The 17,573-nt window shown below is 37.2% G+C and overlaps 2 protein-coding genes across 4 annotated transcripts in view; one reads left to right on the top strand and one right to left on the bottom strand.

Annotated features, from left to right (window-relative positions):
- The window catches only part of LOC112143438 (ankyrin repeat and IBR domain-containing protein 1), a 38,152-nt gene extending 27,990 nt beyond the window's left edge, over positions 1-10,162 (top strand). For all 3 annotated transcript variants that reach the window (XM_024267398.2, XM_024267396.2, XM_024267397.2), the window contains exons 18-20: positions 5,602-5,713; positions 7,401-7,444; positions 7,536-10,162. In XM_024267398.2, coding sequence (XP_024123166.1) covers positions 5,602-5,713; positions 7,401-7,444; positions 7,536-8,402 — 1,023 coding nt within the window. In that variant the 3' untranslated portion in view covers positions 8,403-10,162. The remainder of the gene's footprint in view (positions 1-5,601; positions 5,714-7,400; positions 7,445-7,535) is intronic.
- Positions 10,163-14,017: 3,855 nt separating this feature from the next.
- zgc:110410 (uncharacterized protein LOC553618 homolog) overlaps positions 14,018-17,573 on the bottom strand; it is a 9,699-nt gene continuing 6,143 nt past the window's right edge. Inside the window, exons 9-11 of the mRNA XM_024267164.2 lie at positions 15,420-15,509; positions 14,737-14,784; positions 14,018-14,225 (exon numbers count right to left, since the gene is read on the bottom strand). Coding sequence (XP_024122932.1) covers positions 14,067-14,225; positions 14,737-14,784; positions 15,420-15,509 — 297 coding nt within the window. The 3' untranslated portion in view covers positions 14,018-14,066. The remainder of the gene's footprint in view (positions 14,226-14,736; positions 14,785-15,419; positions 15,510-17,573) is intronic.

Raw genomic sequence — 17,573 nt, 5'->3', positions numbered from 1 at the left:
AAGTAAAGGGTTGGTTTGATTCAAATACTCACTCAAGTAGAAGCAAAAAGTATTCATCCAAATAATTAGTGGTAGAAAGAGGAGAAAAATAAGGAAAAACAACTTATCAGGTTTTTTGAATATTTGATTTATTCTGTAAAACCTTTCATTTGGCTTACAAAATGTAAAAAAATATAAGTATGTGGATACTCAAAAAGTAACTGAATAAAAAGAAACATCTTTCTAATTAGTCTTTTTGATGACAACTAAATTACACTGATTATTAAGAATAAAACAGAGATGAACTATTGAACTTTTGCCCAGCGCTCAGCATGCTGTTATTTTAAAGCACTTGTTGGATAATACTTTTAATCAAGTTTTAATCCTTTTTTTTAAATTAAAAATAAGACAGCAGACCTCCACATTGGCAGAAATACTCGTAAGTTTGTTGAGTTTTGGCCCAGGTCTCCCTTGAAAAAAGATTGTATCTCAAAGGGATTTTCAGGTAAAATAAAGTTTTTATTTTTATTTTAAGTATATTCTTAGGTAAGATGCAAATAATCACCCCAATAATTATCCCAATATTAAAAGCACAACTAGAAACAAAGACTGTAACTAAGTAAGAGTACTTACTAGTTTTTCATAATAAATCTACTAAAGTAAAAAATATAGTGCAGAAAAAGTACTCTTTAAAGAACAACTTTCACCAAAAGGGGTTAGTAAACGCAACTGAGTAAATGTTACTTACTTACTAGTTTTACTTTTTGTTATTATTTAAAGGAAAAAAAGTAGGTATGAGCCAATTAAAGCACTTCCAATATTAAGTACTTTGAAGTGCAAGTTGTTGGTACAATTTATATGATATAAAATGTATAATTGTGTTATAAAATATGTACTTTTTGCTGTCATTTTTTATAGTTACTGAAATCTGTTATTTAAAAAAAATGATTTTTTTCAATGCTCATTGAGCTATAAAACTGACCATCCTTTTTCCCAAGATGTATAGAGTTTTTGTTAGTGGTCAGCCTAAAACAGAAAACTTTAGCATTGTGTACTATAACCTGTACAGAGTTTACAACTGAAACTTAAAAGGGTCTGATACACAAAAAAAATCTTGAAGCAAAGGTTTCAAAAGATATAAGTATAATTGAATTTATGTAAAGTTTCCAAATATTTTCATCAATTTTTGGATAGGCTCCAGCAACCCAATGACCCCAAAAGGTTATAAAAGCGAGTTAAAAAAGTGGATGGAATTGTTACTTGACTGCCACTACTAATGAATTTATTATAATTCAAAAACTTCATGACACCATTGTTTGCCATATAGCAAGTCACATGACATATTTATGACTTCTGATTCCTGTAATAACAAAATAAATCGGTTCAAAAGAAACATCCATCCATCCATTTTCCTAACCGCTGTGTCCTTTTGGGGTCGCGGGGGTCCCGGAGCCTAACCCGGCTACTGAAGGGCGAAGGCGGGGTACACCCTGGACAGGTCGCCAGTCTGTCGCAGGGCCGCAATCACACACACATTCACTCTCACATTCACACCTAGGGGCAATTCAGAGTCACCAATTAACCTATGAAGCATGTTTTTGGACGGTGGGAGGAAGCCGGAGTCCCCGGTGAAAACCCACGCATGCACGGGGAGAACATGCAAACTCCACACAGAAAGGTCCCAGCCGGGATTCGAACCAGGGCCTTCTCGCTGTGAGGCAAGAGCGCTAACCACTGCGCCACCGTGCAGCCCTCAAAAGAAACAAAAATGTGAAAACTGCAGATATGCTTAAAAAAAGATAAAAAGTATTATTCTTTCAGTTTAACATGTTTAATCACAACCAGCTTTAGAGCTATTTAATACACATTTTAACATTTTCGTAGAAGTGATCTATAGCTTATCCTGCCTGGATCTTAGTCACCTGTGGAGGTAGTTACTGAGGGTGGAACAATCTTTGATTATATTTAATATTCATAGTAGAGGAAGCTGCTTGCTGTCAGCTATAGTTGGAGACAAACATTGTCAAGTTCTGTCCTCAGACTGGAAAAGGTGCCAAAGGGACCTGGAAGGTGGAGGAATCATTGCTTTTTTGTGTTTGCTTAAAGTAGTGTTTCTGTTTCTGCACTCCTGCATTCTTTGGCAACCCCTCCATCAGTAAAAGGCTTTTGGCGTTGGCCTTAATTTCAGTAAACTTTGAGGAAACACTCTTGAGCTCATTGTTTGGCTGTGAATGAGCGTCTCATTATGAGCTCTCCCAGGTTGTTTATTTTCTAGGATTGTACTCAGATTTCAGTGAGCACATTTGATGTTTTTGTTGCTTCACATTGTCTCTTTTAATAAGTGTCTGTTTCTGACCAGCTGGTTTGGAGTTCCCACAAAACGGAACCAAATCTGTCCGTTTCAGATAAAATACTCTATTTTCTCAGACATCTTTTGGTGTCACTCGTCTTATTCTTGATCTTTTTTTGTTGTGGTTCGCTTTTCTCTCAGATTTGTTCTTCATATAACTTATCTGTTTCCTAAACTTTCATTCTTTTTTATTTTTTAAATAATTTGTTGCATTTTTGCAGTGCAACTGCCCTCTAATGTTTTCATCTGCTCAGCCTTAACATCCTGTAAAGCACACATTTGATTGGTTGAGTGGTATCACTTGTGATGTCCCAGCATGCAGTTGGTCTGCATTATTCCACTAAACTGTAAAGTCTCCCAAAGAGGTTCCAGTTAAAATAGCAGCAGTCTAATATATTTTATTTCCTTCTCCTGTTGGGTCCTTATGGGACTGTCTGGGTCTGGACCAGAACCGCTGTCTGCTTGATGCAAAAATTAGAATGTTTTTTTCTTTATTGATAAATTTTCCCTGCTGTTAGAATCCCCAGAGGTCACTAATATGTTTAGTGTGCTTGTTCTTGCAAAAAAAGAAAAAAGACTGGAACAGAAATACAATTATTTCACTTAAGAACAAAATTGCGTATTTTGAGCACCTTCTTGTTTGCTGTGGTGATAAACAAACTGTTAGAGGAAGTTAAGCAGGAATCTTTAGAAGCCACAGTGAAAGAGGTGCAGAGGTGTGCAGCAGGGTGGAAGGAAGGCGATGTGTGACAAGAGTGTCAGAAAGAATGAGAGAAAGACTGGGGTGAGAGCGGACATGTTTTTGGTTTTGACACAGTCACTCTGAGAAAAAAACTCAGGCAGAGCTGAATACATCAGAGGAACAACTCATGTTTACATGTTCTGGAGATACATTAAGTGCAGGGAGGCCAGTATAGGATGGTTTGGACACATTCAGAGGACGGACGGTGATTGTGTTGGTAATGGGATGATGAGGTTGGAGCCACTTTTATTTAAGTTCCTAAATACTAGCTATTTTTTACACAATTAGTTAATTATTTTTTACATTTCAATCAAACCTGTCTAATAATCTTTAAATATGTTTTGCATTTTAATCGTATCTGTACATATTTCGTTTGTTTTTGCTTCAATTTTATTTAAGGCAAAAAAAAAAAAAGATGCATAATTGAATTTACATTTTATCGATCTTCTTAATTTATTTCAATTTGTTGGCTTTTTTTCAAGCACTATAAATACCATCATTTAGTAAACAGAAGAATGTGTTTTTGAAGTAGTTGGGTTACTGCAATTTTTATTTGTTTTGAAGTAATATTTGACAAGAAGCCTTTATACTTTGACTTGCTGTAGTGTACTTTGTCCAGCACTCGACGTGAGTCCTGCACTGTCATAAAGCCATATAAAAAAACTCTTGTTTTGGCTTACTTGTGGAAAAATTTCAAACAAGGTTTTGTTTTTATGACTTTATGATCTTAAACTACTGTCGTCATATTGCAGATAAGATGTCTGTTCTTTCCTGGTTTTTATTATTATTATTTTATTTCAGGTCATGGAGAAATCCAGATATTTTGTACATGAAATTTTTAATTAACAAATGCTAATTCATATTGGTTCTGCTACATTATATGTTGGCTAAGCAGAAATTTGTTTGATTATCCTGCTAAAATCTTTCACTAATGAAGAAAACAAGTGGTTTTAGTTTAGCTTAAACATTTGGAGATAAATAAAAGCTTTCTTACTAAAAATGATCAAACATACTCCTGCCTCTCCCCTTCATGAATAGGAAGAGGTTTTATGGCTGCTCTCTTCCAAATTCAGTGAGTGTTCAAAGGTATGTAAAGGAGCAAACCCCTTTCACAGACAGGATTTGTTACGGAAACGCTTCACAGTAAATTCTTTTAGCACCTGGGATGGTGCAGGTGACACTGAAATAGCACACTCTCTTTGACATACCATATTCCTCGTCCGTTCATGGGATCAAGGTGATTCTGACGGGAAGAAAACCGCTTTTCTCCACAAATATTCAACTGATTGATGTCGATTGTTGTACAGTGTTGCATATCAGCACAAAGCTGATTTTCTCCACTTTATAATCTGCTGGAATTTTGATTGAAGAGTTGCAGATTTTTATTGATTGATTCATTCGAGTTTGTTGTTTCAGAAGATTTATTTTTTGGGAAAATCTGAACCCCCCCCCCCCCAACACCCTGCCCTCTTGGGCTTCCGTAGTTTGGAGTAAACTACAGTTAAATTGAACTGGTTCAACTTTGTGATTTCAGTCATCAAACCACATGATGCAGAATCTGATTTTAGGGCTGTTGCTACCAAAAGTGGAATTTGTTTCATCCCCTGGAACGGAGTCCACTGTTGAGCGCTTTAGCTCATATTTAGCTGCACTTTGAATTCAAGTCTTTTCCTTAAGGAAATGTTATAATAAGAGTTTTTGTGAAACATATTCTGTCATTTTGGTTTTTATTAAAGTAAATGGAGGGAAAAAAAGATCAGAAATGGAGTTTGATGTGGAAAAAATCAGATTTCACTGTTGGGCAAAAGGCGCTCAGCCTTAAGTTATGACAGTTGGAGGAATGTCTGGAGATCAGCTGAGGTGTAAAAGGGTTAAAATGGAAAACTCATGTACTACTTCATACTGGAAAGTTTTATTGCAGTACAGTCATAAAGTAGACATTTATGTGAGTTGGCCATAAAAGCTTTGCTTGATTGTTTTTTTGTGTGTCTTCTCCTGGCTAATACAAATTCCTTTAAGTTACCACATCAAACCCACTCTACATTTTGTTAGAACCATAAAGTGATGAGTGGATTTCACCTCCAGGTGAAAGTACAGTTGTGGATGTCATCATTTTTCAAACATTGTTCAGATTCTAGAAATAGAAGACATTAAATTGATCTTTAAATCACTGGAACTCTTTTCCTGAGATCAGCTTTCAGTCCTTTCTTCAAACTGTCTGTGGTGGTCTACTAAACTCATGTCTCCAGTTCAGCATTTCTTTTGCATGAATTCAGTTTACGCTGTAACTTCAGGGACTTCCAGCTCGATCTGGATATGAAAGGGTTTGAAGTGTCTCTTGGGGCATCATCTTCCTGAAACGTTATCCTGACCTCATTTAAGCCAAAAGGCTTTCTTTGAGCATTTTAAGGAACATTTTTCATTTAGGGAAGCGGGGACAAAACTACTGAGCATATTGAAAAGGAAACATTTTAATTAAAGGAATCTAAAGAAACTCTGTTTTAACAGTAACTTTTGCTTTTACTTAAAGGAGTATGCAGAGTTCCAGTACAGACGCAGACATCGGCAGCGGAGACGAGGCGACATGTCCAGCGTCCATAGCAACACGCCTGATCCCGACGACCTCAGTGACAGCACTTTGGGTAGGGCAGGTTCAACTGATCTGCTGACTTTTATTTTTCATTGGTTGTGATGAATTTTTTTTTCTTAATTTATTTTTATTTCATGTAGTGGATTTTTCGGTGTATACGTCACTTTTTCATTTTTTATTTGCATATTTTGGCCGGGGTGCAACTTTTAGTCCAAAAAATACTGTAATTCTGGAAGTTTGGGGATTTAAAATGAGCTTTTGTTCTAACAAAACTTTAACAAATTAGAACTGCAGTTTTTTCACTACCTTAATCACATAACAAAAAAAATCCTTTTAGTTCAAATTTCAAGATAACATACTGTAGAAACTGTAAAAATAAGGCTAAAAAATGACAACGAGCTGCTTTTAATGTGTAATCAGATCAAAAGAGACCGTACCATTGAAGAATACATCAATTTTTCTTTATTAAAGTACAGAAAAACACACTGTTAATGTATTTCTGAGGTAGATGCAGGTTTTAGGCAATTTAAAGGGCTTACTTCCGGGGAACAAAAAAAACTTGTAAAAATAACTGATATTTGATCAATAATTTTTTGTTTATTGTGCCAAATATAACATATGATCATATATTTGGATATAGTTTACTCTGAAAGACTTCAGAAAAGCATGGGATAGGCTCTTTAAGCAAAATTCTGATTATTTTAACCCGATTTACCAATTGATGGGTTGAAACATGACAAGACTTCATATTGGACAGTTATTCAATCTGGTAACTGAGTTGTATTTTAAGCAGAATTAACAGCTACTTTCCTGAAGTTTGGGAAAATGTATCATTCCTGACCTGTGAAGTTCTTGTTGTCAGGTTTTGGTGTAAAAAGATGCAGTGTCAGGTTTAATGTCACCAAAATGTGTTCATCAGGTTTGTGTCTCTTGTTTAAAATGTTTTTATTTTTTAGCACTTCTTAGAAAGTCGGAATATAATCTTAAGAATTTCCAAACAGATGGTTGAGAAGAAACTCCTACAAATTTAGGTCCATATATCCCATTTAGCACCGTATAATTACATGTCATAGCTATCGCTTCTGTATTGTTGAGAAAGTGATTAATAGAACAGCTGCACCATCTATTCTCGTCTTTGACATTAACAATTTGCAGGAATTTCTGCCAAACTGCTAATTGTTCCGTGAATTTCTGCCCTGTTTAATAGTTTATATTTTGTCTTTATTTAGTTTAGTGCTAAAAGAAATCTTTATTGAAGGTTTAGAGTCATCGTGATGTTACATGAAGAATTTAAGACATTTTAATTCGATGCCCTTTGAATTTTTAATGATTTGAAAAAGAGCTTAAACAGAACGTGAATGTGTAAAGTGCACCTAATTGGTTACACTCTCAGTTTTTGATACATTTGCGTGAACAGAATTTGAGTTTTGGCTTAAAGCCTCAAAAAGTAATAATCACGTTTAATAAGATAAAAATATCAAACTCATTAGTGTTTGCCCTCATGTTTGGTTTGCATGAAGACGTGTCTGGAAGCCCTTTGGGATATTTCTTGTTTTTCTAAATAAAAATGCTAAACATTTTATTTTCTGCAAAGTTGCATGATCTGTTAAATTTCAGTTTGAGAGATACAGATGTTTAATTTACTTTGGATAATGTTTGATGCCATTTTTACCTATCTTTTAATTAGACTATTATTTAATTGTTTTTAATGTCTGCCTTTTTTTTTTTGGTTACTAAAGATCCTCAGGACGTTGGAGGTGGACACAGACCGGGTCCTCTAATGGTGAGAAAGCAATCCCCTTTTTACAAATGGGAAACTTTTAGTCCATTTATTTTTTTTTTAAAGATTGACCGTTTGCTTCTCTTTGTTCTAGGGTCTTGGTTCCTTAGATGAGGACGACCCTAACATTTTATTGGCCATCCAGCTGTCCCTCCAGGATTCCGGGATGGCGGTCAGCGGGTCCAACCACGACATTCTCACCAGCGAAATGTCCCTGGGGGCGATTGGAAGCTCTCTGCCTTCTAGGCTTGAGCAGACCCCTCCCGATGTCGGCGTTCCTCCCCGAGCTTCTCGGAGCAGCTCAGAACTGCTTGAGCTGGAGGATAAGTTGGTAAGAGTCAGCAACCAGCACTCCACTGCCACGGGGGCTCCTTTTTCTGTGCAACACTATGAAGGTCACCGCTGGGCATCCAGGGCGTCTGTGCAATTACCCGTGGCTCCAGGCAACAATTCCACACCGCGCCTCTTCCCTTCTTCCACTGACACAGCTGACTCACGCAGCATCCACGGGCCGCCCTCATCGTCTACTTTAGCAACAAATGCTAACCTTCTTGGTAATATCATGGCTTGGTTCCACGACATTAACCCCCAGGGTATCACCCTGGTGCCCCCGGTGTCCTGCGACGCTGATTACAACGTGAGCTCGCACGAGGACGTGAACGCCAGCACAGTCGCCCTTCACGAATACAGGCGACCCGAGGAGACCCCGGCAGATGTGGCTTTCAGCTCCCAGAGACTCTGTGGCGCAGAAGAGGAGCGCGCCGTCGCAGAGAGGCCGACTCAGTTAGATCTGGTGGGGCTGGGCGCCATGCCCACAGGAGCTCTCGACACAAACGCAGAGCACGCTGAGAGCTCACGCTCAAAGTCCTGCCATGTGGACACTCCACTACGTGACTCCGTGTCCGAGCAGCTGCCGAGCAGCAGCTCCTCTGAGTGGGAGGAGCAAGTGCACTTGGTATGATGTGCTCGGCTGAAGCTTCAGAGAGCTTTTGTTGAAGGCCAAAAAATAAAACCCACTAAATGGCAAACTCAGTTTGAAGAACTTTTATTAAGTAGCTATTCAGGTGGAATGTAGGTAGAATAGAAAATCTGTCTGTCATACTGTGCTAGTAAGTAAGGAGAATTCTTTAGGCCTTTTAATTTCATTGCAGGCACTAAGCCCGACAGTATAATCAGATGTGCTTTTCCGGTATTGTCAGCGTTTCTCGCTGCCAGACTTCTTTTTTGCGATGAAAGCACTAACCCCAGAGATCACATTATTTTCAGAGTCTCCGTAGTAGAATCCTATACTGATGAGCATTAGCAGCCTTTTCTAAAGCTACGTTTAAAGAAGAGTCGACATTTATCGAGTCCGGCTGTTTATTTTTTTGCCACTGGAGTAATGCGTTTTCTCTTAGATTTGCGCTTCAAGACGACAAACAAAAAAAAACTGCATATCAGGTGCCAAACACTGACTAGCAAACGTCCACTTGCAGTCATCAAGTGGATTTTTTTCTAAAACTGTGCCTGCTCATTACAATCTCAGCTAAATTGAAACATTTCGAGCCATATTATGAGGAAATCCCAGCAAGTGATGTTGTCAAAGGAAAACATCAAAATGTGTTTTTATGTGAAACTTTCAGAAAAAATTCAACCGTTAGTGGAAAAACGTATTTTAATGAATATTATTCTGAGAATAAAAAGGTCCTTCATAAGTGTCACACACTGACTGACCCAGAGCGACTGCACCCAACACTGCCATGTACTTTGAATTCCGCTCGTCTTTAAGTAAAGCTTAAAGTGAATGTAAAGTGTGACAGACGGGCGTAGTCTTGTTTGATGCACTGCAGGGCAGGCCGGTCAAAATGATAACCAGGCAATCACTTCCAGGCTTGAGTGAATGAATAAATACATCAGGCTGAAGTTACAGTAATTTATCTCTGGGTAATAATGAACAAAGCTGTCGTAGATCTCTGCTGCAGCCCCAGAGAGGGGCGGGCGGGCGAGGGGGCTCTGCGTGCAGAACATCCCAATGTGTGCTTGTTTGCAACAAGGGAAGTTTGTCTTTAAAGCAGTAAGTTATAAAGACAAAAATCTAGTGCCTTTGTGTCAGTTCTTCTCTCTTTTTTGCCCTATACATTTCTAATTACAGAGAAACACGCATTTTCTTCACATAACTTTGTAACACAAACTTTTAGTTTTTTTTGTCTCACCTTTGAAATGTTGTAGCATGATGTCTTTTTTTGATTGTAGTGACTTTATGCCAATGAAAAGCATTTTTTTAATATATTGTTAAAAATTGTTTGAGGTCAATGTCCTGTATGCAGAAAGGGCTTTATGCCAAGTATGTTTTTAAAGGAAGATCACTTTCATTTAGTGTCTCCAAAATGTGTTCAGCGGTTTTGAAATGACATTTTTCATGCGAAAAACAAAACTTGCGTTGTCTTTGAGGGTTTTGGGATAAACAAAAATCTACTTGTCCTCACAGTTAGGTAAACACAACCTCAGATAAGCAACTCGATATGTTTCATGTTGCCAGTATTTATTTAACAAGCGTAGCTGCAAATGCATAGGCACTGGGGGACAAACAGAACCCCAAAAATAAGTGCTTTCATTAAATTAAGGCCTCATTTAGTTCGTCTTATTTTGAAAAGCAGCGATTTGGCACTTTAAATAAAGCCAATAAAGGTTTTTAGGCCATTCCAAACCCCTTTGGGGTTTATTTTGCCAATTTAAAAAAAATAAAAAGAAGCCATTTTATTAGGGTTGAATATGACAGAAAATTTCCTCAGAAGTCAGAGATGATGGTTACCTAATTTAGCAGAGCCGGTTAGGTTTAAAATTGTGCATTTCATGGTCCAATCACTTATAACATGGATGCACCTTAGGCGTGTGACAGCTAATAGGACTTTAAGTTTAACTTTAAATATGTGCCGGCAATGCATCAATATGCATCTTAGCTGCATGTATTAAGTGCGGCCAACATGAATTTTGAATATTGAAGCCAAGTTTAAACTTATATTTTGATAGTTTCTATTTTGAATACATGTTTGTACTGTTTTTGGCAATGCGAAGGTTATTGTATTTCTAATGAAAAAAAAAAAGAAAATCTCTAAAATCTTAAATATCGGCATCAGGAAATATTGGCTATCGGTCTCAGTTGCACGGAAAATATTAGTTATCCGAAAAATTTATCAGCCCATTTCTACACTTAATCAATACAAAAATATTGCAGTCTTTAAACTTGAGGGGTGCCTACAGAACACTATTGTCCCTTGTGCTATCCTAGGTATGTTAGGGGTGGGGTCATCTTGATCCCACAAAACGCCATGCTGATCTTTTCCACCTTCATCTAAATTTGTCATAGGATGGATAACACATCTATCCCTTGTTCTATCTTATGGGGTCCAGATGACCCCACCCTTACATTGATGTGTGATCCCTCCCATGACGAAAGCAGACAGGATTTTATGTCTGACACAGACACCAGTGAAGATAAAAAATCCTTAAAAAAAAAAAGGTTCCGCAGGCTGTCTTATGGGGTCCAGATGACCCCACTTTTAATATAAACCTGCCTAAGATAGCACAAGGGTTAAGTAAGGCTTGGGTCATCTGGACCCCATAAGATAGCACAAGGGTTAAATGTATATTTAGTAGAAAATCTTGAATTTTCTCGTGGCTAACGTGCTTTTCTTAAATCCATGCCAAATTTGTTGCTTATACCACAAAATCCACAATTATTTTAACAACCAGCTCCACTAGTTGTTATCTTCATGTCTTCGTCCAGATGAAGTTTGTATTGACAGAAGCTGTACTGTTTCACACGTGACTACTGCGTTTGCACCTGAAGACACTACAATTGTGAAAAGTTGCAATACAGGATGAGTGTTTGAAAACCCAGGAAGTAAACTCACCGGACCCTTCTGTACAGACTTGTATATGGTTTGACTACATAACATCTATCCCAGACTACAACAATAAACCTGAAGACAAGTGAGGGCTTTGTCAATCGTGTTGGAGTTGTGAAGCTGTGCCATACGGATAATGAAATTAACTGTTGTGTTTTTGTGTGTATGTGAGTTAACTGCAGAACTTGTTCTCCTGTTTGTCTAATGTTTTGTTGTGCACGGAATAGGTACAAGTCTGAATGGAGTTTCTACTTTCACCTCTAATGTTCAGGTGATTTATTTTCAAGTGGCATACCTTTTTGTAACTCATTCAAATTTTCTATTGTAAAGCAACTAATCCTTGAGATGCTATTTGCACTTTCATAGTCTATACTTGATACATTCCCTCTTTATATGAAAAACTGTTTGGTGTGTGATGCCAATAAACCTTGTGTTGAGTTTTACCCAATGTCTCTGTGCATCACTGTGGAGACTTTTGCTGGCAAAAGACTCCAACTTTAGATGAAAGTGGGTGAAGCATTACTCCAGATTGAAGAATGGGATCTTACTTCAATATGTTTCACTTGTCATTTCTAGCTGGCTGAGGCGAAACCATTGATGTTGCAGAGAAACTTCTAAAATCTCACTGTTCGGTCTTCCCCACGCCTGCTTAAATTTAATGCAGTTGGGCTAAGCAGATCTTTATATCTTACAAATCTCTTTCCCCATCACTCAGATCTGCATCCTTGTGGACATCTCTGTCACGTATTTCAAAAATGTGATGCTGGGTTTTATAGACAGACGCATGGATGGCGACAGGGATTCTCCAATGTCCCCTCCTGTGAAAGCCTTGACTGAACACATCACCTCGGCTGACAGCAACATCCGTTTCACCACAGAGGATGGAGGAAAAAAACAACAAGATGCCAGGGTTTGGGCTGTAATTTTCACACTGAGGAAGATGACAGCCGTCACACTGAGATATACCCCAAACAGATATGTGCAGACTGACACCTGGGGCCAAATCTATGAGCATTTATTCATACTCTACCCCCCATAGAAAGTCCTTATTTCTGATGGAAAGATTGTGTAGTGCTCCCTGCCCACCCCTGGTCCTAAAGATCTACCACACTGCCTGTTTTCCAGGTTTCCTCGTCCTGCTTGGTGCTGATTGGCTGACTCGGGTGTTAACACATTCTGTTGGACAGAGCACATCTTGTGTACACCATCAGTAGCAACTAGGGGTGTGTACTGGCAAGAATCTGGCAATACGATATGAATCGCGATGCACGTCTCACGATACGATACATAAGACATTGTGATAAACATTCGATAATACAATACACAACTCATCGCGATACACGTTCCGCAATAGAAAACATATCGCATTGCCATACACATTTTGCGATACAATACAAATTGTATCGTCATACACGTTCCACGATACAATACATATCGCATCGTGATACAATAACAAATCGCTATACAAGTTCTGCGATACAATACATATCGCATTGTGATACACTTTCCGTGATACATTAACGCATCAGTCAAAAGAAAAAAAGTTCCAGTTCTGCACCTGGAAGAAGAACCGCACTCTAAAGCTGTGCGCTGCACGGGAGAAAAACATCTAGGAGGCCCATTCTCACATTTGCACATACTGTCCGACATTGTTGTAGATATTGAACATTATTCACAGTCAAAGCAACAATTTGTTGTTTTGTTTCCTAAAACAAATAAAAGAATAAACTGTTGACAAAGAAATTCCTGATTCTTGACTGTTTTTTTTTTCACTTTTAATATGATTAATTCAGAATGAATTACTTCACATTTATAAAATAGCTATAATAAACCTTATCAACTTAATTTTACACAAGTCTTTATAATCTATATAAATTAAATGTATGTTTAATAAATGTGGTCTTACAAAACACATTGAAAAAACATTTTCTTAAATAAATTGTAATTTTATTGTAAATAAATATGAGTTTACAAAATCACTTTGTTTATTTTACATCAATGTCCAACAGTATATTAAACATGTCATTCAAAAGGTGATAATCTCTGCATAGTTCTGTGTGCTTCAGTATGTGTGCTGTTCACAGTGTAGTTACTTGCAAACTAATGCATTACAGATTACATGTCAACAGTAATCTCTTATCTTACAATATTACTACTCATATTGATCAGAGTTGCAATGCATTATAAGACTCCCATTTTACTTTTAAGTTACTTTGTTTATAACACCTTCAAAACATAAGAGTATAAAGTGTAAAGAGTTGCACAAACATCTTTTTACATTTAGATGAGGGCTGATATCATGTAATAATGACCAATAATAGCTTATTTTTGGTGAAGTGAAAGCACAGGAAGTGGAACTGAAGGACCAACAGTGAACCTAAGGTCAGTGTAGTCCATAAAAATAAAAGTGAAAAAAAAAAACCTAATAGAATCCGAACCAGAGGTCAATAAACGGCTTTCGAACAAACATACCAGCTGATAAAACCAGATTGAATTTGTTCTTCCTAGCCTACAACAACAGGACAGACAGATGTTAAAAAAAAAAAAAGAAAAACTGGACACACTTATTAGGAGCACAAAATTGAAATTATAGTGTCTACAAAGCTTAACAAATACAATTTAGTCGTGTAATTTAAGCTGAAACAAAAAAAACTCAAACAAAAAAAACACAACTTGTGCCCTTTTTTTCTGTTAACGTTGCATGATCCTCATTGTCCATGAAGGAGGGAGGTGTGGGTTTATCTGCCGAAGCACAGATTCACAAACCGCATGATGATGAGGAACAAGCTGGTAATGTCCACATACAGGGTGAGGGCGGCAAACACGTACTCCTCGGGCGAGATTTCAAATCTCCTATGTTTCCCACCCAGGATGAGCATGGTATCAAATACCAAGAACTGCAGAAAGACACAGAAAGGATGTCGTAAAAAAATACAGATAGTTGAAGACAGCATCGTTGCATGATAGGAGAAACAGGCAGGAATGAATCAGGAAAACAGGACTAATAGTATTCCCTTCTTTAGAGGAGAGTAAATAGGAGGCCATAAAAATGGAGCCGAAATGAAACATTGACTCGCAGCCTGTTCTGCTCTGTTTGCTCCAACAGCCGAAGGAACAGATCTCAACATCGGGGCCAAAAGCTCAAACAGAGGTGGCTGTGAAAATGCAGCCCACTGCTGCTGAGAGGCGCATAATTGCAATCAAAGGGCACGAGGACATCAGAGTTACCCCTAACTACTGTGGCAAACACCGGTGGCGAGCTTCTTGGCACTGGAATCAAAGCTTGTGTGACACACATTCGCTTATTGCGCTGCACCTTTGATGTTCCCTCCCTTTCAAAGGTCATTTTCATTAGGTTTCTTTAATGCCGCGGAGCTTTTGTTGCTGTGAAGGCTCGGGTGCACTTACCAGCGAAAACACCAGGGATCCCAGGCAGGCGCAGAAGATGTACAAATACTGCAAAAAGAATCAGACGCAGAATTAGTGGATTATATCAAGATTTGTTAAAAAAAAAAAAAAAAAAAAGGACACTTTGTGCTGATTAAAGTAAGGGTAGGCGATAAAACAGTAACGATATTTATCGCGATATAACCGATAGAAATTAAGTCTATCGATAGACTTTTATTTTGAAGGTTCTGAAATTAACCCTCACCAGTTGCAAGCGTTTTTTAGTTTTTGCTTAGTCATGATTATTTGCTCTTCTTTTGGTGAATTTCTTTTTTGTCCTCTACCATCTGCACAGGAGATAAACAAAAATATACGACGCAAGAAAAAAAGTCCTTTAGTGCACCTCTTGTGTTTAAAGAATGATAGAAAATAAATATTTAAATCTAAATAACCAACTAATGATCACACATTTCTCCTATGAGCCTCAAAGTGTTCAAATTTGACAAATATAGTTACTTGATATATTTTGCGATATATATCGTTATCGTCTGAGATGAAAAAAATATTGTGATATAAAATAAGTCTATATTGCCCATCCCTAGATTAAAGCATACACACTCTTCTTCAGAATTTGCTCAACTCAGGTAAAGAACACTAAATGCAGCTGATTTTATGCCCGAGAATGCATGAACTCCACACGTTACCTGTCTCTGGATGGCGGCACAAAGTATGCAGAGGCCAAATAAAGACCAGCCCAACGTCCACAGGCTTGCAGCTGCAGGGGTGAAGTCAAGCTTACGGGACAGAGACAAACAAACATCATGTAATGAGCTTCTTCATAATAAAAAATAAAGACATTTATTCTACTCCTATCATGTTTGTGCTCACTTGCAAAGTTCAAAGCGGAAGTTGTGAAGTCTGAGAAGACTTTGGAAGCTTTTATTGGATTTAATTCTTGGTGTTAGCAGGAGCTTTGATTCTCAGTTGAGCTTGTATTTTAGCAAAGTGTTAGCTTTTTTGGCTATTTTGGCATAAACACATTCTAAGTCAAGCTAATATTTTAACAACATAGTAGCTTTTTTGGCTAATTTGGGATCTACTAAGGTTTTTTTTCCCGCTAATTCTGAGTTAAGCTATTTTAGCAACATGCTAACTTTTTTGGCTAGTTTGGCATACATTGCTATTTCTAAGGTTAATTCTGAGTTAAGCTAGTATTTTAACAATGTACTCAATTTCTTTTAAACTAATTTGATATCTTCTGAGGTTTTGAGGTAATTTTATACCTCCTATGGAAGTTTACATTTTTTTTAAAAGAAATTCTTCAACTTTCTGCAATTTCTGCAACTCCAAGTGCTTTAGCAACTCAAACATTACGCAAATAGATTTAGCATTTTCAGCAAATCCCTTCAGCAATTACAGTAAATTTCTTCCAAATCTCAGCAACCACATTCCACAAAAAGCATTCACACTAGCATTATTGCAGGGATTGTTACTTTTCTAGTTTGTTCTGTGTAGTCATTAGGATCCTTTTAGTTGGGGGAGGGAACTTTTCTACCTATTTTTTTTCTCTGTTGCGCTTTAAAGTCACAGAAAATATTTTTTAAGCATTTCAAAAATGTTTTGACATACTTTTGGATAAGTTTTATATTAGCTAAACAACATCCTGCAAGTTTTTAATTTGTATTTTCTCTATTTTTTACTTTACAATTTTACCTAAAAGCTCAAACATGATCATTAGAAAAATGCTAGTACTTGAATGTTTTTTTTTTTCGTTTCAATTAAACTTAATTGCCCAAATCTAATAAACCATGGCTATTAATCAAGATGCTATGGTTCAGATACAGAGAAAGGAAGTGGGGGTGGCCTTTTACGCCTGCGTGCCCTTTTCAGATCGACAGCAAAATAATGGCACTGTAGGAGAACAATGATCACTTGAGGAGCTCTAAGCTGCTCATGGAAAGGGCTCTGTATGGCATTTAGTCCAGCCGGTGAGAGATTAAAAGATTCTCTGCACATAACACATGCCGAAGCTGCAAAGATGAACACCGAATTGTGAAAATTAACTCTGTGTGGGGTCTTCTTACTCAGACTGTGATACAACCAGGTCTGCAACTATTAATGCTTAAAGAAACGGTTTCTTAATCAGTGAGAGCCACAAAGTTCTACTTCACTGTTTTAGAAAAACAAACTTTATTTATATTTTTGTGGCCACTTATCCATTTCTTTAGAAAATTTAACTTTAAATATTTACAAAAAATGAATTCTAGCAGTTTTGCTTCAATATATTTAATTTATTTTACTTTTAACAGCTATACATTCAAAAGTTATTTCAAAATGAAATATGATCCTCCTGCTGCAGCAGATTTACTTGAATTAAAAAGCAAGAAAGTCAAAACATACAGAGCTCCTATAGGAACATTGAAGTAAAAAAAAAATGAAGTAAAAAAAAAGATTTTTCCTAGTTACTATCTAGTGCTCACCAGATAGTATCTGGTGAGCACTAGATAGTAACCAGAATTATTTTTTTTCATTTTTTTTCTTTCTCCAGATACTATCTCGTATTATCTGATGAGCACCAGATAGCAACCAGAATTTTTTTTCCTACATGTTCATATTTTTTCTAGATACTATTTGGTAGAATATGGTGAGCACCAGATAGCAACTAGATTTTTTTTTTTATTTTTTTTATTTCAATGTCCCTTTAGAGGCTCCACACTGAGCCACACTGGAGGGATAAGGAGCTCTGAAGTAGACATTAATACCTAAGGAAACAGTATGAATTTAGTAAAATTGCCTGTTTAGATCATCCTATAGGAAGTATCCTAATGTTGTGACTAATGTTGGAAAGTTAGTGTGAG

The sequence above is a fragment of the Oryzias melastigma genome, linkage group LG16 (genome assembly GCF_002922805.2).
Source record: "Oryzias melastigma strain HK-1 linkage group LG16, ASM292280v2, whole genome shotgun sequence".
Lineage (NCBI taxonomy): Eukaryota > Metazoa > Chordata > Actinopteri > Beloniformes > Adrianichthyidae > Oryzias > Oryzias melastigma.
This window is presented reverse-complemented; position numbering and strand designations above follow the sequence as displayed.